This window comes from Asparagus officinalis, chromosome 5 (assembly GCF_001876935.1).
Source record: "Asparagus officinalis chromosome 5, Aspof.V1, whole genome shotgun sequence".
In the NCBI taxonomy this organism is placed as follows: Eukaryota; Viridiplantae; Streptophyta; class Magnoliopsida; order Asparagales; family Asparagaceae; genus Asparagus; species Asparagus officinalis.
Genome location: NC_033798.1, coordinates 104,666,169 through 104,687,039, shown reverse-complemented (window position 1 = coordinate 104,687,039; position 20,871 = coordinate 104,666,169). Strand labels below are relative to the sequence as shown.

General features: G+C 32.5%; 1 protein-coding gene across 1 annotated transcript in view; it reads right to left on the bottom strand.

The window, feature by feature from the left end:
• The window catches only part of LOC109840486 (glutamate receptor 2.7-like), a 27,845-nt gene continuing 7,346 nt past the window's right edge, over nucleotides 373-20,871 (bottom strand). The window contains exons 2-5 of the mRNA XM_020409158.1: nucleotides 5,166-6,457; nucleotides 1,923-2,630; nucleotides 1,048-1,202; nucleotides 373-924 (exon numbers count right to left, since the gene is read on the bottom strand). Coding sequence (XP_020264747.1) covers nucleotides 603-924; nucleotides 1,048-1,202; nucleotides 1,923-2,630; nucleotides 5,166-6,457 — 2,477 coding nt within the window. The 3' untranslated portion in view covers nucleotides 373-602. The remainder of the gene's footprint in view (nucleotides 925-1,047; nucleotides 1,203-1,922; nucleotides 2,631-5,165; nucleotides 6,458-20,871) is intronic.

Sequence of the window (20,871 nt, the reverse complement as noted above, 5' to 3'; positions counted from 1 at the left end):
TGGAAATATTATAATTTTGCAAACCTTGATTTGGTGCAGTAAATATGACTAGCATACATAATTCATTTTGAGATGTCATCTCTTTCAAATTATCAACAATAAATTCCTAACTTTTTTTAGATAGAACTGGAATTTTTGTTATCATTATCTATAATTTTGCTCTAGTACATGCCATGAAAGCCTGAGTATACCGAATATAAACATCAAATTCTGATTAGTAATATAGTATCTACATGAACAAATAACAAATAACGATCATCAAGCTCTAATCCTAATAAATAAATAGTAGATACATGCAATGGCTACATTCCATACAATACGTCTAAAAGTCCAAGGTTGAAGAAGATAAAAGAATTTAAAAGATTTGGAAAACTACAAATATACATTTCTTAATCTTCAATAATTCGTATTATGTGAAATTTGGGCAATGCCTACTCATACATAGATAGGTATACATGATATATACAATGAGTCTACGACTGAGTGCCAAATAAGTAATCCGATCATCAAATGATAATCTCTCTCCCCCATGACTCTCTCCCCCATGATTCATTACTATCATTTCTATACATTTAAAAGCAAAAAAGAGATCCTAGTAATTACTATGGTGATCCTGAATTTCTCTCAGGTAACATCTCAGCAAACGAAGGCGGATCAGGATTCTGACTATTTATCTCTCTACCAGGAGTCCCCGGAGCATCACCATCATCATCATCATCCATAACCATTCCTTCTCCTTCATCAGTCTCAAAGCCCTCTTGATCTCCAGGATTTAAGATGCTTAATGGGCTCTGAGGCGCGCTCATAGTACAGGGTGTAAGCATAATATCACCCACTGAAGCAGGCCTGTCCACAGCTTCATCCTTCTTTCTCACACTCGAAGGATCCCTTTGATCATAGACTTTCGCCAATGATGTGATCTTTCTGCGTACAGAGCTCTCAGTTAACAAGTCTTTGTTCTCGTAGAGAAAAAAGGCTAAGTACAGAATAAGTGCAGAGAGAGAAGCAATTCCAGTAATGAGGAATAAGCCCCAGAAACTACTGAACCTCAGGCTGTTTGAAGTTGTTGTGCTGTCTTCTTGGTCAGAGCAGTTTCCATCAACGTAGGGTTCTTTCTCGAATTTAGTCATGATTTCTCCTTCCATTACTTTTAGGACCGCCCTTGAAATATCGGGAACCAAGGGTGAACCTTTGGGGAAAGCCTGGGGAAAGAGAGGGCGATGTTAGAAGAATGTCTAAAGCTTCTTGAAGCCAAATGAACTGGGCTTATGCGCTTTAAATGAAAACAACAACAACAAAAAAAAGATTTAACACTAGATATAGTGATTTGAAAAGGAAAGCCTAAGCAGCGCCAACATCTTAGCCCCCCCCCCCCCCCCACCCCCTTCCCTTTTCACTCTATCTCTTCTAATTACTCACATAAGGTTAAACTCACAAGTTCGACTAAAAAAATCCAAGTTTCTTTGGGGAAATTGTACCTAGATATCTAAACACAGTTAGAATAGCAATTCCAAGGATTTCTAACCAAGAAAAACAAGCTCAGTCCTATAGAATTGAGCCAAAAATAAATCCAACTTGACTATTTTGAAGAAAGCCTTGAAACCTTATTCGATGTATTTCCAGAAAAAAGATGGACGTACATGAAGTGCCACAGGCCAAAACATAACATAGACATAATCAATTCAGCTTTAACCAGCATTTCAAATGTAATGATTTTAGAGTTTTCCTGAACTGTTTCAAACATTTACACAAGCAATAATCAGTTTTCTTCCCAAAATCCAACACCCAACCCAAACTACTATAATTATTCACACATTTTAACATCCACCACGAAAAACTGCTTGATCCTTATATGTAAAAAACTTGTTAACGTACACATGTTAGATTATATATATGCACAAAAGAATCAGGAGAGGACTTACAAAGCCAAATCCATCAGTCTTGTACGTAGGGCCAGTCATGGTATACTTGCCACAATACTTAGAGAGGAACACTCTGAGATAAGGTATTTCATCAAAAATAGCCGCAACTGTTCCATTCGACATGGCCTCATTATAATCCTCAGGTGATTTGTAGGGTATAATCTTAGACTCATGGAAATTTAACTGCTTCAAGAGGCCGGGCATGAAAGAATCATCCAGGTAGCCAACAGAGTCCCCATTTTTTAAAAGCTCATTTATGTCGGCGACAGTTGGCTGAAGTTGTTCCACAGTAAGCTTTGAGGTTAAGCTAGCAGTGTAGCTAGACTGCAACACAAGCACGACGAACACCCATATTATCACCACAATCCTAGCCAGGTTTCCCAATACCTTCTCCCTATGAGCAAAGACAAGAGTAGAGAAAGCGAAGTAGAAGATTGTGCCGAGTTGATTAGAGATTGTGCCTCTGAATTCCTCATTGATACGATGTTCAAGAAACCACACCACGAACCCTGTGAAGATAAAGAAGGCTGCACTTGCCAACCAAAGATCAGTGGATAATGGCTCCAAGAAGGTCCATGCACCCTTGTGGCGCTTGTCTTTGATTGGGACCAGCATGGATACCCCAGACTCTGTATACGGCAAGGTAAAATCCACATATAGAGAACGATTGGCTATAATTGTTATGTCGCCAACCACGGCATCATATTTCTGCAAAAAGAAAATCAAATAAAATGAAATTCTCCAAAGTAACAACATATAATATATGCAATAAATTCAACCATACAAGAAGAAGTTAGAGAATCGAAAATCACAGGTAGCACTATCAGTACATATGGATGAAGAGCTTTGCTACAGGGACCCAAAATATGGGACCAATAAAAGGGACAAGTGAGGTGTCCCCCTCCTATTGGATAATGAGTTGGCCATCATTAATGATGATCAACTCATTATCCAATAGGAGGGGAACACCTCACTTGTCCCCTTTATTGGTCCCATATTTTGGGTCCTTAAAGAATTTTTCATGGATGAATAGGCATTTCATCTTCATCTGCTTTTGTTCAACAGCAGGGATGTAGTTAGTTATCTCTTTTTATGGAGGGCGTGGAAAAGGTGTCAGTTCATGTGCTCTATAGTCAACAGTCGGATTATGTACCAAGACAGCAAATAGAATGTTTAAAATAGTCATCTATCTTCAATTTGAAGAGAATATATAGCATAAACTCCAAGCATTTTCCATATAAAAAAAATCCACTTGGTTTCTAAAAATTGCCCGAAGAAAAACTGCTCGGCAATGAGTTTGCAAAATTATCACTTAAAGTTTTGCAGGACTTCTCACAAAGTACTATTCTGAAGAAAAAAATTGAATAGGTAGTTTTGAAATGTTAAAGGAGCCCTTGAGAAAATACGCAGCTTTAATGCTAACCTCTAGACATACAGATTGACTTAAGCGGCATAGTACAACTGGACGCCACCAATATCGTGTCAATAAATCTGTAATCCCAGAGTTTGTTTGTGGGAGGCTCAGCTTCTTCAGTATGCAAATGTTAAAACATTTTCCAATAGAAAGGGATTTTATTTTACTTGAAAGAATACAAGAGATATATAATATTCAGATTATTGTCTAAAGAATTAAATAGAATTTGTCAATTGTCAAGGTATAAGACACAAAAGAATCATCCGATCTCCGGACCAACCTTCCATTTTGGTCTAGGTTACCCGGACACTTCATCTAGGCGCCCGTTTCTACGTTCGACACTTCCTGCACCCGTGTCTATGTCAGACACTCCTTGGACACTTCTTGAACATCAACATACATTAACTCAAACGTGTACTCAATTATATAACACAGGTTTTAGTTTAAAAACTCATGATACAAAAACACTTATTGAACATATATCATACACTTCCACCTTAAATTTATGCAACTTGTTGGGCTTGCAAAAGGTTTGTTTTAGGCTTTTAGCACATACATAGTTCATAAGTATGGTTTTAAAGGGTCTTTTCGATACCCACTTAAAATGAGTAGTTTTCAATTTATAATCTACTCAATAAAGAAACATAAAAGTGGTATTAAGGATTTTAGATCTCACAATATGTGGATGAAAAACAATATCGATCTCATATAGATTATTAATTTTGATATATATGTATAAAATCGTGTCCTCATATCCTAACTTTTACAATTTGGTTGTGGGCAATGTCCACACCCGTGTCCTAGCCATGCCGCACCTGCACCTATATCCGTGCAACATAGATTTAGTTAATTTATTGATAATGAAAAAATAACATAGGATCTTTGCTAACTACAACTATTATCATTCAAAGATTCAGCTGCTAAACAAAAAAGATTACTGACATACGAAAGGGTCACGTTGGTCCTTTCTATATAATTAAGCTTAATAAAAAATACAATTTATCTGTATACCCTTCCACGAGAAGCTTTGCTTTTCCTTTTCTTTTCTTTTCCCTTTTTCTTTTCTTTTCTTTTTTTTTTCTTTTCGTCTTTTTCTTTCTTTGGGGTGACAAAGAGAGGACAGCCTCCGATCTCCACCACAACAGTGAACAAATAAATTAAGACTGAACTACTTACTTCTTGCACGTAACTGAGGTCTTGACATCATCTCATAATGACATTGCTCTTTTCTTAACCAATTTGGGAAAGACTTAAAAGCTTTTTTTAGCAATTTTGTTTATGTTATAGCGGCGACAAATTAAGCTGACCAATGAGATGTTGACGGTAAGCTAGGGCAATTTTGCTCACAAACTTTTACCTATTTGGCCTTGGGCCCCACCCACATACTTTATGTCTACTTTAAGGGGCTATTTGGTTTGTTTTCCATAAATTTAAGGAAAAGAAAAAGGGGGTAAAAATTAATTTCCATGTGTTTCTATAAATTTTTATGGAAATGTTTATGCTAATCTCAAGTGGTTTTTTCTTGCTTTTAACTCTTAGTTTGGTTCAACATATGAAAATAGGGAATCTAACTTAATAGAAAAGGGTGATTTCCTATTCTTTAGTTTGGTTTGAAATTTTTATGGAAAATTGAATCACAACACCACATGTGAAGTTATCATTCACTTGTGGACAAATGAGAAAAAGAAAAGAAGAAAGGGAAGTGGGGTTAGTAGACAAGGGTGAATTCCTGAAAGTTCTATAAGCTGCAAAAACTTTTAGAAACATTAAACACATAATGTTTTCTGCTTCAAAGAAATTACATCAAAAAGCAAGCAAATTTAACTAACCTGACGAAAAACCTCGTAGACAAGATCATCGTATGTCCCATTCATGTTTCCATGTGCATCTTCATACGGGATATACTTGTAAGATACCTTATAAGGCATTTGAGTCATAACAGCATTAAATACTTCAATGCAATACCCTTTAGCAGACCCATCTTCGATTCGTACAAACCCACCAAAGCCTGGTTTAACTGGAATCCCAATTCGAAGCTCCCTCCCCATTGTAGGCCACTCCCATCCTTTTGGTACAACCTTTTTCCCACCAGGCCACATGATGTCCACTGGATCATCCTTGAAATGAACGATCCAAGAGGTGTTATTTTCTAGAGTGCAGAATCCAATAGTTTTCTTTCCGTTATCTACTACATTAATTATTTCAAATCTTTTCGACTCCAGCTGCCCATTAATTAATTCAAACTCTCCACTTATGCCATCAAATTTGGTGCCTAACATTTGATTCAGAATGAGAGGGCCAGATGACGATAATCCAAGTCTTGCAAAATCAGTTGCATTATCGGTGGTATTTAGCCCTTGAAATGTGGAATTTGTCACATAAACATTCTGTGCAGAGAGTGCAAGCGACCAAACTGTATCATATGCCCATAACCCAAAAACAGTGGGTTCAGATATTTTCGCACCGAAATTTACCTGCTTGAATTTCTTTTTCCATCTCAATTTGAATTCACTAAGCTTATTGCTTTCTCTAACGTAGGGCTTTACACCCAAAACACCTTGCATCTCATGAGACACTGATGAACCCATCAAATCCACGATGTCAGTCAAGCCATATGTTGCAATCCATACGTAACCTTCGCCCATCATACCGGCCTCTTTTGCATGTTTAAAAAGCTGCAAGCCTAAAGAATATGTCATGTGCACCACAAAGACCCTTGTCCTCATGCTTTTCAACTTATCTAGTTCTTCCATGATTTGAACCTTGGTAGCTGAAAGAGGTAGTGAACTCCTATATGTGACATGAGCTTCAACCTCTTGTAAGGCATCAATAAGATAAGGTATAATTCCGTTACCATACTCTGTGTCTTCAAATAAAGGAACAACTTCCTTCCATTTGAAGAATTGGACAATGGATGCAATAACTTTTGATTGAATGTAGTCACTAAGTCCCGTGCGGATGAAATAGGGATTTTTCTGGTGTGAAAGAGAAGGGCTTTTGGCTGAGAAAGAAATGATGGGGACATGAGCTTTGTCTCCAAGTTCAATGACAAATTTAGCCTCTGTGGATGTTTGTGGTCCGATGATTGCTTGCACTTGAACATTTTGTAGCAGATCAAGAGCTGCAATGCAAAAGGATGGCACCAGTATGAGCTTTATTAGAGATACTCCAATAAGATAATAGATGCATCTAAAGTTGTAATAAAGGGGTATTGCAGAAGAATACTTCAACAAACACACATTGCAATAATTCAATTTGGATAATGTAAAAATGCAAATTAAGTACTATAGCACACCACATCATGAAGAAACAATTTATTTCTAGAGGCCAGTAAAACTTTAGCACATTGCAACTTCCAACCGATCTATATTAGCTGATATGCAATTCCTAAATTTCATCAATTGGTCAGATTGTTGGCCCTTTTGTTTTGATGATGTTTTAACAAACAATTTACGACTAATATTGTTTGCCTAGTGTTTGTGTTTTCTTATTTATTCTAGACAAACAATGAGTTGGGGGTTGGATGAAATTGTGTCATAACGATCATATCAAATGAATGTTGACGGAATATCGGTATGAAGCCATTGCACATCAAGCCATATTCAAGATCAAGCTTCATCCGATCCAATACAAGCATATATGAAGATCAATGAAGCTTGGGTTATTTTAGTTTAGGTTTTATATTATGTGTGTTTAATACTCTAAGCTTAATTTCATATACACACATTTAAATTTTATTGGTTTCTATGTATATATATATATATATATATATATATATATATATATATATATATATATATATATAAGAATATGGGTATGCTTGTACCAAGCACAAATTTTGTGCTTGGTAGTGAGGTGGCAACAATCTCCTTCACTCATTCAGATGGGGACCAATTCACATGGGTTGAGGAGTGCATGGGGATATGCAACCATTTGAATGAGTGGAGAAAGAGTATGTCACCTCACTACCAAGCATAACTTTTTGTGCTTGGTACCAAACATACCATTTCTCTCTCTCTCTCTCTCATCTCTCTCTCTCTCTCTCTCTCTCTCTATATATATATATATATATATATATATATATATATATATATATATATATATATATACACACACACACACACACACACACACACACATTTTAGTTTTTGGTTTTCATGTTTATGTGAAATTGCATATTTTATATTTATTATTTTGTTTTGGTTTAGCTTTATAGATATGAAAAATTAATTATATTCATATACACTTTCACATGTTTCATATTCTATTGCTTTTGGAAAAATAAATGTGTTTTGTATAATATATACATTTTTGAGAAAATAATGTATTCTTGTTTATGGACTTAACAATCACTATTTACATATTTTATTAAGTCTATAAAATTATTTTTACAAAAACATGTAAGTCTATAAAAGTTTGTTTAAATCAATATGTCAAAAACATGTATGTTTAGTTTTCATGTTTTTGGACATTTTTACAAAATAATGATATTTTACAATTGGAAAGTGCAAATCTAAAAGTTTTTCTTGTAACATGTTTATTATCATGTTTATAAATATTTCCCAAGGTTTTATATTTTTTAAAACCTTAATCTGTATAAATACCCATATTGGTATTTTAATTCAATTCAATTTGCCAAGAAGGTATTTTAAATAAAAAATCGGCGTTAAGACATTTTAATTGATTAAAATTACCAATTAGGTCTTTTTGCTTGTCGGCGACCACTTTTCCGGCGAGAACTGATCACGTGCATTTTAATTCAACCGGTTTTCTGACGTGGCAGTGGCAGGAAGAATAAGAGTCGATGCATTTTAAAATCCCCCATTTCTAAAATTGGTAAAAAAATTAGCGAAAAATTTGTGGAGAAACTACCGTATAAATAGAACCTCTTTCTCTTGCATCGATCCATGGCCGCGCCGGCGGCAATCTAGTCTGCAGTGATCTTCGTCTTCTCACTTTCTTCTCTCCGAATTCCCATGGCGTTTTCTTCTAGAAGTTCCTGGAATCGGGGGTTTTTGCTGCTTCTGTTAGCGGTAAAGGTAAGATAATTGAGTTGGATCTGAGATCTGGAGTGAATGCGTGGAAGTTTGATCTTTGTTTTGAAATTTTTAGGGTTCAGGTTGGTTCGTTTTGGACTTAAATTGTGATTAAGCCACATCAGCAGCTAAAACCGAGCCACATCAGCAAACCGAGCCACATCATCAGCTAAAACACAGATTAAGTCATCACATGCCACACACGTGACGAGTTCTCACCGGAAAAGTGGTCGCCGACGAGAAAAAAGAGCTAATTGGTAATTTTAATCAATTAAAATGCTTTAATGCCGATTTTTTATTTAAAATACCTTCTTGGCAAATGGGGTTGAATTAAAATACCAATATGGGTATTTATACAGATTAAGTCATCACGTGCCACGCACGTGACGAGTTCTCGCCGGAAAAGTGATCGCCGACGAGAAAAAAGGACCTAATTGGTAATTTTAATCAATTAAATGCCTTAACGCCAATTTTTTTTATTTAAAATACCTTCTTGGCAAATGGGGTTGAATTAAAATACCAATATGGGTATTTAGCCCTTTTTATCAAGGTTTAAAAATTAATTTTTTGATATGCACAGTCTATGTGCATGTTCATAAGTCGACTTATCAGGTTGGATAAGTCGACTTATGAGCTGCTCTAGAATGTGCGATTTTTCTCTGCCAAGTTGACTTATACAACATGTCAAGTCGACTTATAGCAAGTTGACTTATGCTTTCTTCCAAGTCGACTTATATGCTAATTGTTTGACTATAACGACTAGTTATAAGTCGACTTATAAAAAGGCATAAGTCGACTTATAACACCATAACAGTTATATTTTCAGACTCCTTGTTTTTCGGGTTTTTTATCTTTTTGTAGGGTTTTTGTTGTGTTTTGGGGTCTCCTATATATACCCCCTTATACCCAGCTCTATTACCAACCAAGAAGTGTTTAAAAACAAGTTTACAAGAGTTTAAGATTTGTTATAGTTTGTTTTAGTGTTTGTTTGGTTTGTGAAGAAGTTTTCACAAGTGGAGGAGATCATCTTCATTATTTGAGTTTCAATCTCCATCTCTCCATCTTGCTTTTCAGAGAAGGATTTTTTAACTCAATACTAGCTTTGTATTAATTATTTGTTGTTTGTCATCTTCATTAAGCTAGTGTTTACATTGAGTTTATATTTGATTTTCTCTTTGTTCACACACATCCTATTGAGCTTATAGTATTTCATACATAGTATAATTTGGGGTTGTGGGTTTGTGACATTGAATGTAAGCTTTTATTGTGTTCTCATCCATATTAAAAAACAAATTATTGTATAGAGCTTTCATTATGAGAATACACTTTATAATACATTTGTATACTGAGAGGAGTGTGTGGTGAGAGACGGGGTCATCCCAAAAGGAGTGGCATCGGTAGTAAAGCCTAGGGAGAGGTTCTAAATCCGAGTACTTAAGGGAGACACGGGCTAGAGACTAACACTTATATATACACATTTTAGTTTTTGGTTTTCATGTTTATATGAAATTACATATTTCATATTTATTATTTTGTTTTGTTTTAGCTTTATAGATATGAAACAATAATTATATTCATGTACACTTTCACATGTTTTAATTCTATTTCTTTTGGAAAAACAAATGTGCTTTGTATAATATATACATTTTTGAGAAAATAATGTATTCTTGTTTATGGACTTAACAATCACTGTTTACATATTTTATTAAGTCTATAAAATCATTTTATAAAGTTTCAGAAGTTTGTTTAAATCAATATGTCAAAAACATGTATGTTTAGTTTTCATGTTTTTAGACATTTTTGCAAAATAATAATATTTTACAATTAGGAAGTGCAAATCCAAAAATTCTTCTTGTAACATGTTTATTATCATGTTTATAAATATTTCCTAAAATTTTATATTTTTTTAGAATTTATTTGATATTTTTATCAATGTTTAAAAGTCAATTTTTGGACATACATAGTCTTTGTGCATGTTCATAAGTCAACTTATCAGGTTGGATAAGTCGACTTATGAACTGCTCTGGAATGTGCGATTTTTCTCTGCCAAGTTGACTTATACAACTTGTCAAGTCGACTTATAGTAAGTCGACTTATGTTTTCTTCCAAATCGACTTATATGTTGATTTTTTGACTATAACGGCTATTTATAAGTCGACTTATAAAAAGGTACAAGTCGACTTATAACACCATAACGACTATATTTCCATACTCCTTGTTTTTCTGGTTTTTTTATCTTTTTGTTGGGTTTTTGTTGTGTTTTGAGGTCTTCTATATATACCCCCTTATACCCAGCTCTATTACCAACCAAGAAGTGTTTAAAAACAAGTTTACAATAGTTTAAGATTTGTTTTAGTTTGTTTTAGTGTTTGTTTGGTTTGTGAAGAAGTTTTCACAAGTGGAGGAGATAATCTTCATTGTTTGAGCTTCAATCTCCATCTCTCCATCTTGTTTTTTAGAGAAGAATTTCTAAACTCAATACTAGTTTTGCATTAATTATTTGTTGTTTGTCATCTTCATTAAGCTAGTGTTTACATTGAGTTTATATTTGATTTTCTATTTGTTCACACACACCCTATTGAGCTTATAGTATTTCATATATAATATAATTTAGGGTTGTGGGTTTGTGACATTGAGAGTGAGTTTTTATTGTGTTCTCATCCATATTAGAGAACAAATTATTGTATAGAGCTTTCATTGTGAGAATACACTTTGTAATACATTTGTACACCAAGATAAGTGTGTAGTGAGAAATGGGGTTATCCCAAGAGGAGTGGTGTCGGTAGTAAAACCTAAGAAGATGTTGTAAATTCGAGCACTTAAGGGAGACACGAGCTAGAGACCAGCACTTAGAGGGTATAGAGTAGGATTATAAGAGTGTTGATTGCAAAGTTTTCGGTGAGCTAGAAAATCGAGTGTGAGGTGTAAACGTTTTCGGGTGAACGTCAAAAACCCGGTGTGATAGTGGATTTCTCCCCGGAAGTAGGGAGTAGAGACGCAGGACGGAAGGTCTGAACTCCGTGATTATTTGCTTGTGTTTGAGTTTGTCATTGGCGCATTTACTTTTGTGTTTATCTTATATCGTCATTGTTTCTTACTCTTTGTGTATATTGCTTTATCACATTTGTAGTTTATTTATTTTATCCTTTGTTTATATTGCTTATCCTTGCATATAATTATTACATATCTTACTTGCTAGGATAACTTATTAATTATTTTTAATTGATATTAAATCAGATTAAATTAGCATAAATCCTATTCATCCCCCCCTCTAGGGTTCTTTCCTAATGACATTAGGGTCTAACAATTGGTATCAGAGCTTGGTGCTCTTGATTAGAGGCTTAATCGCCTAGAGTTAAAGTTCCTTGTTCTTATATTTGTGTTAATCTAATTTTGAGATTTATTGTTATCTTGCTTGCATATACATATATATATCATGGATATGAATGGTGTTAATCTAATTTTGAGATTTATTGTTATCTTGCTTGCATATACATATATATATCATGGATATGAATGGTGCATCTTGTTTAGGCTATGATCCTAGTATCTTGCTTGCATATACATATATATATCATGGATATGAATGGTGCATCTTGTTTAGGCTATGATCCTAGTGTTGCTCCTAAAGTCAATGTTTTCCCCTATGTTCAATGGTGTTTTAGATTTAAACTATTTGTTAGATCTAAAAATATTAATTTGTGGGAAGTCATTGATCATAATTATGTTGTGCCCACTTTGGAGAAATCCAAGTAGAGTAAAAATGATAAGAAAATATATACAATGAACAAGCTTGTATTAGAATTTTTATTAAATGTATTTGATTCATCTATATCTAACAAGTTTGATTCGTTTGATAGCGCTTACACTTTGTGGAAATTCATAGAAGCGCATCAAGAAAACTTAGAGGCGATCCGACAAGCTTTGACGGCTTCCTCTTTAAGTTCATGTGGAGCATCATAATGCACACGGTCACTAGGCGATAGCTCTAGTGTGGTAAACGAGTTCGAATCCAATAATAATTTATCTAGTGATGAATTTGCTTGTGCATCAGAAAAATTATTACATGCCTACAATAAATTGCATCATACCTTTTTAGAGTTAAAAAGCAAGCATGAAGATTTAAAATCTGATCATAAGAAGTGAGCTTCCAAATTTGATATCATTACTCAAGAAAATGTTACTCTTAAAGAAAACAATGATATGCTAAATTTGAAAAATAATAATTTGAAATTGGATATTGCTAATTTGACTCATGACAAAAACAATGCTATTTTAGAAGTAGAAGCTAGTAGAAAACAATTGAATATTCTTGTAAATGATTTTGTTTCTTCTACTTCTAATAACAATACTTGTATGCATAATGATGAGTTGAATCATGTTTGGGATCGCATATCATCTTTAGATTCAACCTTTAAAACATGTATTGTTAATTACAAAAAGTTTATGGACATGTGTGCTAAGTCTCATTCTAAAACATCTAAACATCCTATACATCACGCACACATGTATAACAAAATCTACAAATACACAAATTGCGATCGTAAAGACCATCTTGCTAGATTTTGTTATGATGCACATAAACCCACTAAGGCTCATATTAATTCTTCTCGTGCATCTCATCAAGCTTCATCATCACACACACATGTACATGCACACATTCATAGAGTTCATCATAAGCATGCTCATGTGTATAAATGTGATCTATGTGGTCGATTTGGTCATTTGGCAAAGTTTTACTTTGATTTGTAAAAGAATTCTAGTTTGCCAAATGTCTCTAGTAGATCATATGTTTTTAAATGTGATGTTTATGGTAGGTTTGGACATCTTGCTAAATTTTATTTTGATGTGCAAACGGCTCTTATTTTGCAAAATTTCTAAAAAGATCACCTTTGTTTTACGAAGTTTCTCGTTTGCAAAATAATTTTAAAGAACTTATTTTTGCAAATGAGTCACGTGCATGACCGTTTGGTCAACATAAATCATTTCAACCATTTTATTGTACTTATTACAACCGGAAGAGTCATTTACACAATTTTTTTGACCGTGTTCGTGTACTAAATGCGTCCAAATAGGTTCATAACTCTAGGGTTTTGAGCTTAAAAGATAGAGGTCATGTCCCTAAATCTTTTGGCACCAAGAATGCTTGGATGCCAAAATATTTTTGATTTTAAACCAAGATTTTTAATATTTTCATTTTTTTATTATCTCTTGGTTTTGAAAAATGTGTTTTTGAAATTTTTGAAAATGAAAACAATTTTTTGATGAATTCTTTTGTTTTCATGTTATTTGTTTTTTATTGTCATGGGAGGTTTGTGTTTGAGCAACCTCTGGATTTATTGGGTGTTTATTTCCCAAATCATGTTTACCGGGTGCTAAAATATTTATATGGGTTGATGTGGTTGCCTCTCTTAATTTCTTGTTAAAATTGATATTGGTTGGATTTTAATTTGATTTATGATTTCATTAGTTTGATGTGTTTTTATTTGAAATTTTTTTGCATGATTCTCATGTTCTTCTTCTTTTGATTTCATAAATCGTTTTATTCATGGTTTTTATGTTTTTGTTTTGAGACATACTCTTCCATAATGATACATCAATATGTGTCATCATTGTATTTTTGTATGTGAGTTTTGCTAAAGCATGTTTCTCATCTATGTTTACTCACATGTTTGCCTTAGCACTTCATCTCATATATTCCATAAGGCATTTTGATAGGGGGAGCAATCTCTATTCATGTTTTTATACTCATCTATGCTAATTTGTAGGGGGAGTTTACACTCTCTTATTGTTATCGCCATTTTTTATGTTGTCAAAAGGGAAGAAATATTATGAGTATATCTTGCTTGTTTTTATGTATGATAATCATAATTCATATATTCATTTCATATCATGCATATATCTTTTAGTAAATTGTTTGTCATCATCAAAAAGAGGGAGATTGATGGCCCTTTTGTTTTGATGATGTTTTAACAAATAATTTACGTCTAATATTGTTTATTTAGTGTTTGTGTTTTCTTATTTATTCTAGACAAACAATGAGTCAGAGGTTGGATGGAATTGCGCCATAATGATCATATCAAACAAAGGTTGGCGGAATATCGGTATGAAGTCATTGTACATCAAGTCATATTCAAGATCAAGCTTTATCCGCATCCAAGATAAGCATATTAAAGATCAATCAAACTTGGATATTTTTAGTTTAGGTTTTATATTATGTCTCTTTAATACTCTAAGCTCAATTTCATATACACATACATTTAAATTTTATTGGTTTCTATGTGTGTGTGCGTGTGTGTGTACTAGTTTTTATGCACGTGTATTGCACGTGGTTAAATATCATAATTATTTATTTTTAGTTTATTTTCTTACTAAAATTTGTTCTTCAAGTTTGATTTTTGCTCACTTATGTCTCTAAAATTTAATATTGTGATTATTTTATCTTCTTTAATATTTGTTTGAGTGGGCTACATGAAAAAACTAATATTTGTTTCTTAATATTTGTTTTAATGGGATACACGAAAACAATATGAGGCCAATTTGAATATTCATGTTATTTGGATCGACATGAAAGGAAGGTTCACCTAAGGAAGTATAATGTTGTCAAAGTAGAAAATATTTAAAACAAGTAGCATTATAATAGCAAGAGAAATAATTAAAGCCAATAAGCCTAGACAATTGATTAGAAGTGGCTACATGGCACAAAAGAGAATATGAATTTTATTCATAATCATTGATAGACTTCATTGAAAACCATAAACTAAATATTAATGCTAACTCTAATATAATTTTATATGATAAAAACATCCACAGAATAAGTATATAAATATGTACTTATTTTCGCATTGATAAATTCTAGGAAGGTCGAGATTTAGATCGTCAACTTTTTGGCATTATTATTCTAACTATCTAGATTACAATTAGACTACTAAATCTGCAATTGGCAAATAACTAAAAGGACAAATTTTCAAAACCGACCTCTCGACCTGTTTTCAGCCCTTGGCTGAAAACAGGTCGGTTTTTGTAAATATTTTTAAAACCGGTTGTTTTTTGTAATTAAAAACCCAAAGGGGTCAGTTTTGAAAATTTGTCCATAACTAAAATGTTTTTAAGAAAAAAAACAATGTTGTTCTTTCATTTATTTGACACTATAATATTCTTTCCTAACATAGAATTTGAATACATAGACCATATTATTATGTAATACTTCCCGATATATGTAAACGAAAAAAAGGAGCAGCAAAATCACTGACAATACTCGAGGAACAAACTGAGCAGAATAGAATCTTCACAGAAAGCTTCCGTAAGTAATAGCAACAAATAAGCAATACAACATATCTAAAAAGATCATTTTTCTCCATAATTTACTTAAGATATTTTTAACAGTTTATGCGACTGTGCTTAGCACAAATAAAAACATAGTACTAAAGAATCAACAAATCCTTGAATTCATATAAAAATAGAGGTCCATTAAAAGTTTTCTACAGCAGACTTCATGTCTCTTATCAATTTTCTTGTCGAGTCAAAACTTTCCGAGTACGAAGAAAGACATGGAACAGCTTCATTTAGGATTGGAGTGCAAGTATCATGCTCAAAGTTATAACTGCATAATCTGCTTGAATAGTTCTCGTAATTATGGTACTCAAACAAAATCTTGTCATCAGCGATACTGATAACTTTGGGTAATTGTGGTGAACCTAAACAGCTCTCTCGATAAATTTCGGTACAGACGCTCAACATCTCAATCCAATTCTTATTATCCTTGAGCATCCATATCTTCACCTGAGTTTTTTATATGTAACAAGCGCAACGCAAACATGACCTCTTAGCTCATGTATAGTTATACAACAATCTCAGTTTTTTATATGTAACAAGCGCAACGCAAACATGACCTCTTAGCTCATGTATAGTTATACAACAATCTCTCCTAAGTGTGGGTATGAGGCGCAACGCAAACATGACCTCTTAGCTCATGTATAGTTATACAACAATCTCTCCTAAGTGTGGGTATGAGAGATCGATGTAACTTCAAACTTCTCATGTTTGATATCGAACCTAAGGACAGCCATGTAGTAGCCTTCATTTTCTTCTAGCTAATTTGTATATCATGATTATTTAAATTGATAAAAATAGAGTTAAAACAAAAAAAGAAAATAAACTTTTTTGTGAGATTGATCATCAACTCAATAATCTCTTTCTCAAATAAAATATTATCATTGTTTTTTAACCCAGATTGTGGCCACGTGATCTACTATTTTTGAGTTATAAACACATTAATCTAGTACAATCTCTCTATTTATTAGTATATTGAAGTCTTTAAAAGATGGGTGATCATTCAATTCGCAAAGGGATTTTGCATATTAATTTACTTGTAATATGTCCATTAAATTTTTAATTAACTTTACATTGTAGTTTGTTACTTGTAGTACTGTTGGCAATATCATTATCTTTCCTCTTTAAAGATTTCACTGGAATATGTCGAACGTTATTGTTAAGACTCATCAATAACAACATTATCTTTCCTCTTTAAAGATTTCACTGGAATATGTCGAACGTTATTGTTAAGACTCATCAATAACAATTTGTGGAATTTTGTGTCGTTTAAGACTCATCGATAACAATATAATTTAAATAAAGCAGATACAAGTTTACGTAAATATATTGAAAAAATAAACTATATAAACAGTGATAGGAGAACTTGAGAGGAAAAAAAGGACTTGAAAAAGGCAAGTGAAAAATAAATGAATTTAAAATAAAGAAATGAGGCTGGATGTGCATATGATTGTATCATATGTATTTGTACTTAAGGAGGTATTTCATATACATATTGTATCATATGTATTTGTACTTAAGGAGGTATTTCATATACATTGGTACTAAATAATAAGTGGCTTAAGTCGATGTTTCCATGCTCAAAACGTTTTATAGGATCACATAGGCAAAAGAATATGGTAATAATATCTGAAACACTTTGTGACCTGTCTTTGTCCTTCACATATCACATCAAACCCTATCATGCATATTTTAGCATTTAGGGGACCAATGAACAAAGGCATACATTTTTTAAGAAAAAATTAGCTTATGAGATATTAATGAGAAGGAACATACCAAGAATGAAATCCTATCATAACAGAGATGCTACTATAAAAATCTCTGCATCTTACTAAATGTAAAGATCATTGAGACTCGAGAGTCTCCATTCCGCTTTCAAAATATGTTGAGTTCAGAACATCTATGGCATTGACAGACTAAAGTGTGTAGTTTAAACTGTAAGTCATAAATTGCAACATCAAAATTGAGTAATCCTAATACGAATCAAATAAATAAAATAATATTTTGCTGATTCATTTTTAAATATGGGCTTGGTAATTTAGTAATTTTAATGTGTTATGAAAAATCCCCTGATAAGCAAATATCAATCACACAAAAAGCAAAGAAAATATAAACAAGATAATACACACGTGTAGTTCATGGTTCAAATCACTAATTCCAAATCACACTACAAGAAATCTAATATAATCTCTCTCAAGTGAAGAGGAACCAAAGAGCCAATACAAATATCAGCAGCCAAATAATTTAATTATCTTGTGGTTCAAAATATAGAGAGGAGTGATCTCTGTTCTAAACTACTACAGTTGTCTCAAATTTCTATCCCAGCTCATGATATATATAGGTACACATTTTTGTTTTTCAGCCTTTGCATAAAGTAAGAATTTTAATTCTAAACAAATTGGATTATAATCAAATAAGCTAGGTAAAGAAATTTATTGAGATCATTTGAATTTCCTTATCAACATCAGCTAACAGCCAATAGGAACGAAACCACAAATTTTATTAATAAAGATATAATTATTAATTAAGATTAGATTATAATGTAACATCCAAAAAGTGTCAAGGGTAATAGGATATTTAAAAATTGTATTGGATAATTATGATATATTATGATTAAAATATAATATTCAAAAGAGTTAAGTGTAATATTGGCCATGAAAAGTTTTTCCGAACTCATAATTTTAAAGAGGGCATGATAGTGGAACAATCATAATAATATCTGAATATAATGGAAAATGACATAACATGAGCGATATTAGTCTAACTCTACTATTTGCTTTAATGTTCTTAGTACCTAAGTTATTTTATTTTGGTTGGATGAATATGTAGATGTCACGTTCCTGTCATTCTTAATTACTATAGTTAAAGATTTTTGTTATAGGCAAAAAGTTCTCATGGATCAATATGCATAACTTTGTATCTCATTCTGCGATAGTTGTTACAGAAGAGACAACGTTCAACAACCTAAAACTCTCATCTATAAGTATCTCAAAGAAGTGGTGGTGATACTAAAGTCTAAGGCGAGCGAGAATGTGCAATTGAAGAGCAGGTAGTCACATTGTCATCATGCGGGTAAAGAAAGCCATAATAAATTTTAATTTTTATGTGTTAAGATTAAAAAAGAAAGACTTATTTTTATATATACCTCTTAAACCATGCATATTTGCAAAAATACCCCCAAATCTTAGTATTGACAAAATTATCCCTAATCATCAATTGTAGAAGAAAAACATATCTCTACCCCTCTCCACAAACCAATTCATATTAAATCCTAGCTAGTCTTTCATTTGAGCTCTAAAATATAGAATTCACTAATCTCCACATCAATGAAAAAAAAATCTTTTAGTGGGCTTCAAAGGTAAAGGTCTGACAAACATCAAAATTGGTAACCTTTTCATTTACATTTCATAAAGACAACAAACACCAAGCATTGTGTCATTACTACACCTTATTACTTAATGATAACCTAAAACATTACAAATATTCATAGACACCAAGCATTGTGTCATTACTACACCTTATTACTTAATGATAACCTAAAACATTACAAATATTCATAGTAAATTATTGCCAATCTTTAATTTTAGTCTTATAGCTCCAGATTCACTAATTTTTACATTAGACAAAATATTATCGGTTTAGGACAAAGTTTCATCAATTCCATGGAATGAGTCGATGAAATAGGCTAGAATCAAATATGGTAAACTGCTCAATTAAAATTTCCGATTCAATAAATAAATAAAACTTATAGTTCAAAATAATATATCAGCAAATACCATTATTGCTAAGTACTAAATAGCATACTACCACCGATAAAAGTTAATTATGATTTATAATAAAACTTACAGGATGTTGCATCTATAGACCATCAAATTTAGGGTAATCCTCATACTCGCTCGCTGGATCATAACCTAAAAACCCGTCCAAATTTCACAAACAACATATACCAAACATTATAACTAACACAATAAAAAATTATGTGAGTTAACTATTGTTGGCTAAAGATGACATCTAATAAATACAGCAAATAATTTGTAATATGATCACAAAAACTGCAGGATACAATAGAGAAGAGACAACATATTTTACCGCCATAAGTAAGGTGATGCATAACACAGAAGGGTGTTGCTGGCAGGTCCATTAGCGGGATACCTTCATTTTTCTTATTCTCACCATTCAATAGAGCATGCTAAATCATGCTAAAAGACAAAACATCAAGTAATATCTCAATTTGACTTGCGTACTTTTATTATTTAGGAAATGACATAACCTAAGAAACAAATAAATTTATAAGAAACCATATTAATCTTAACGACATATTTAACTAATTCGGGCCTTAGGAGCATCATGGGTCCTGGTCTTGGGTACCAAAGATAGCTTTTGCAACAAATCATCTACTCATCAAAACTCTTGCTTTTTTTCCTTATTGTTTTGAGCAAAAAGTTAATAAAAACTCTACTCAACGCGCAAAGTCTCTTTCAAATTTAAACAATGACATATAATCAAAAAAATGATAAAAAGAAATGTCAAATCAATACACAATCAGTTAAAAAATTTTGTAAAAGCTTTATAGAAATCATAAACTCATATCTTAGATTGAATATCTAAACATAAACTCTAAGAAAACCCTAAACCAATAAACCCCATCACAAATCTTTCAAGAATAGAACGCCCAAAACAAATCAAGATCTAAGAAGAAGTAAAAAATAAAATGAAAAGGAAAGCATACATTCATTACAGGAGTGACAGTCAAAAATTCGAACCCTAGGAGAAAAAAACAGTCGTCGCAAAGAAGTTGAGAAAACTCTTTCGATTCCATAAAAGGAGACAGCTCTTTTTAGAGGTGGTGGGGGAGAATTATTTATCTAAAATTGAGGTATTCACTAATTGGTAAAGATAGTTGTGGGTAAATATTAGTGCATAGATTAGGATGAGAATGTAATTAAATTTCTTAATTCCAATATAATCTATATACAATTTGTTTCCTTATCTTTATACTATGTATATCTACTAAGAATTTATTAATTTCCTAGTCTAATGATGGATTAGTATTAAAAATTAAAATTTGATTAGTATAGGATAGTTCAAACTTTTAGGGGTATTTTTGTCTACGAAAGATTTTTCCGAACTCGTGCTTTTAAAATAAGTATGATATGATATATATATA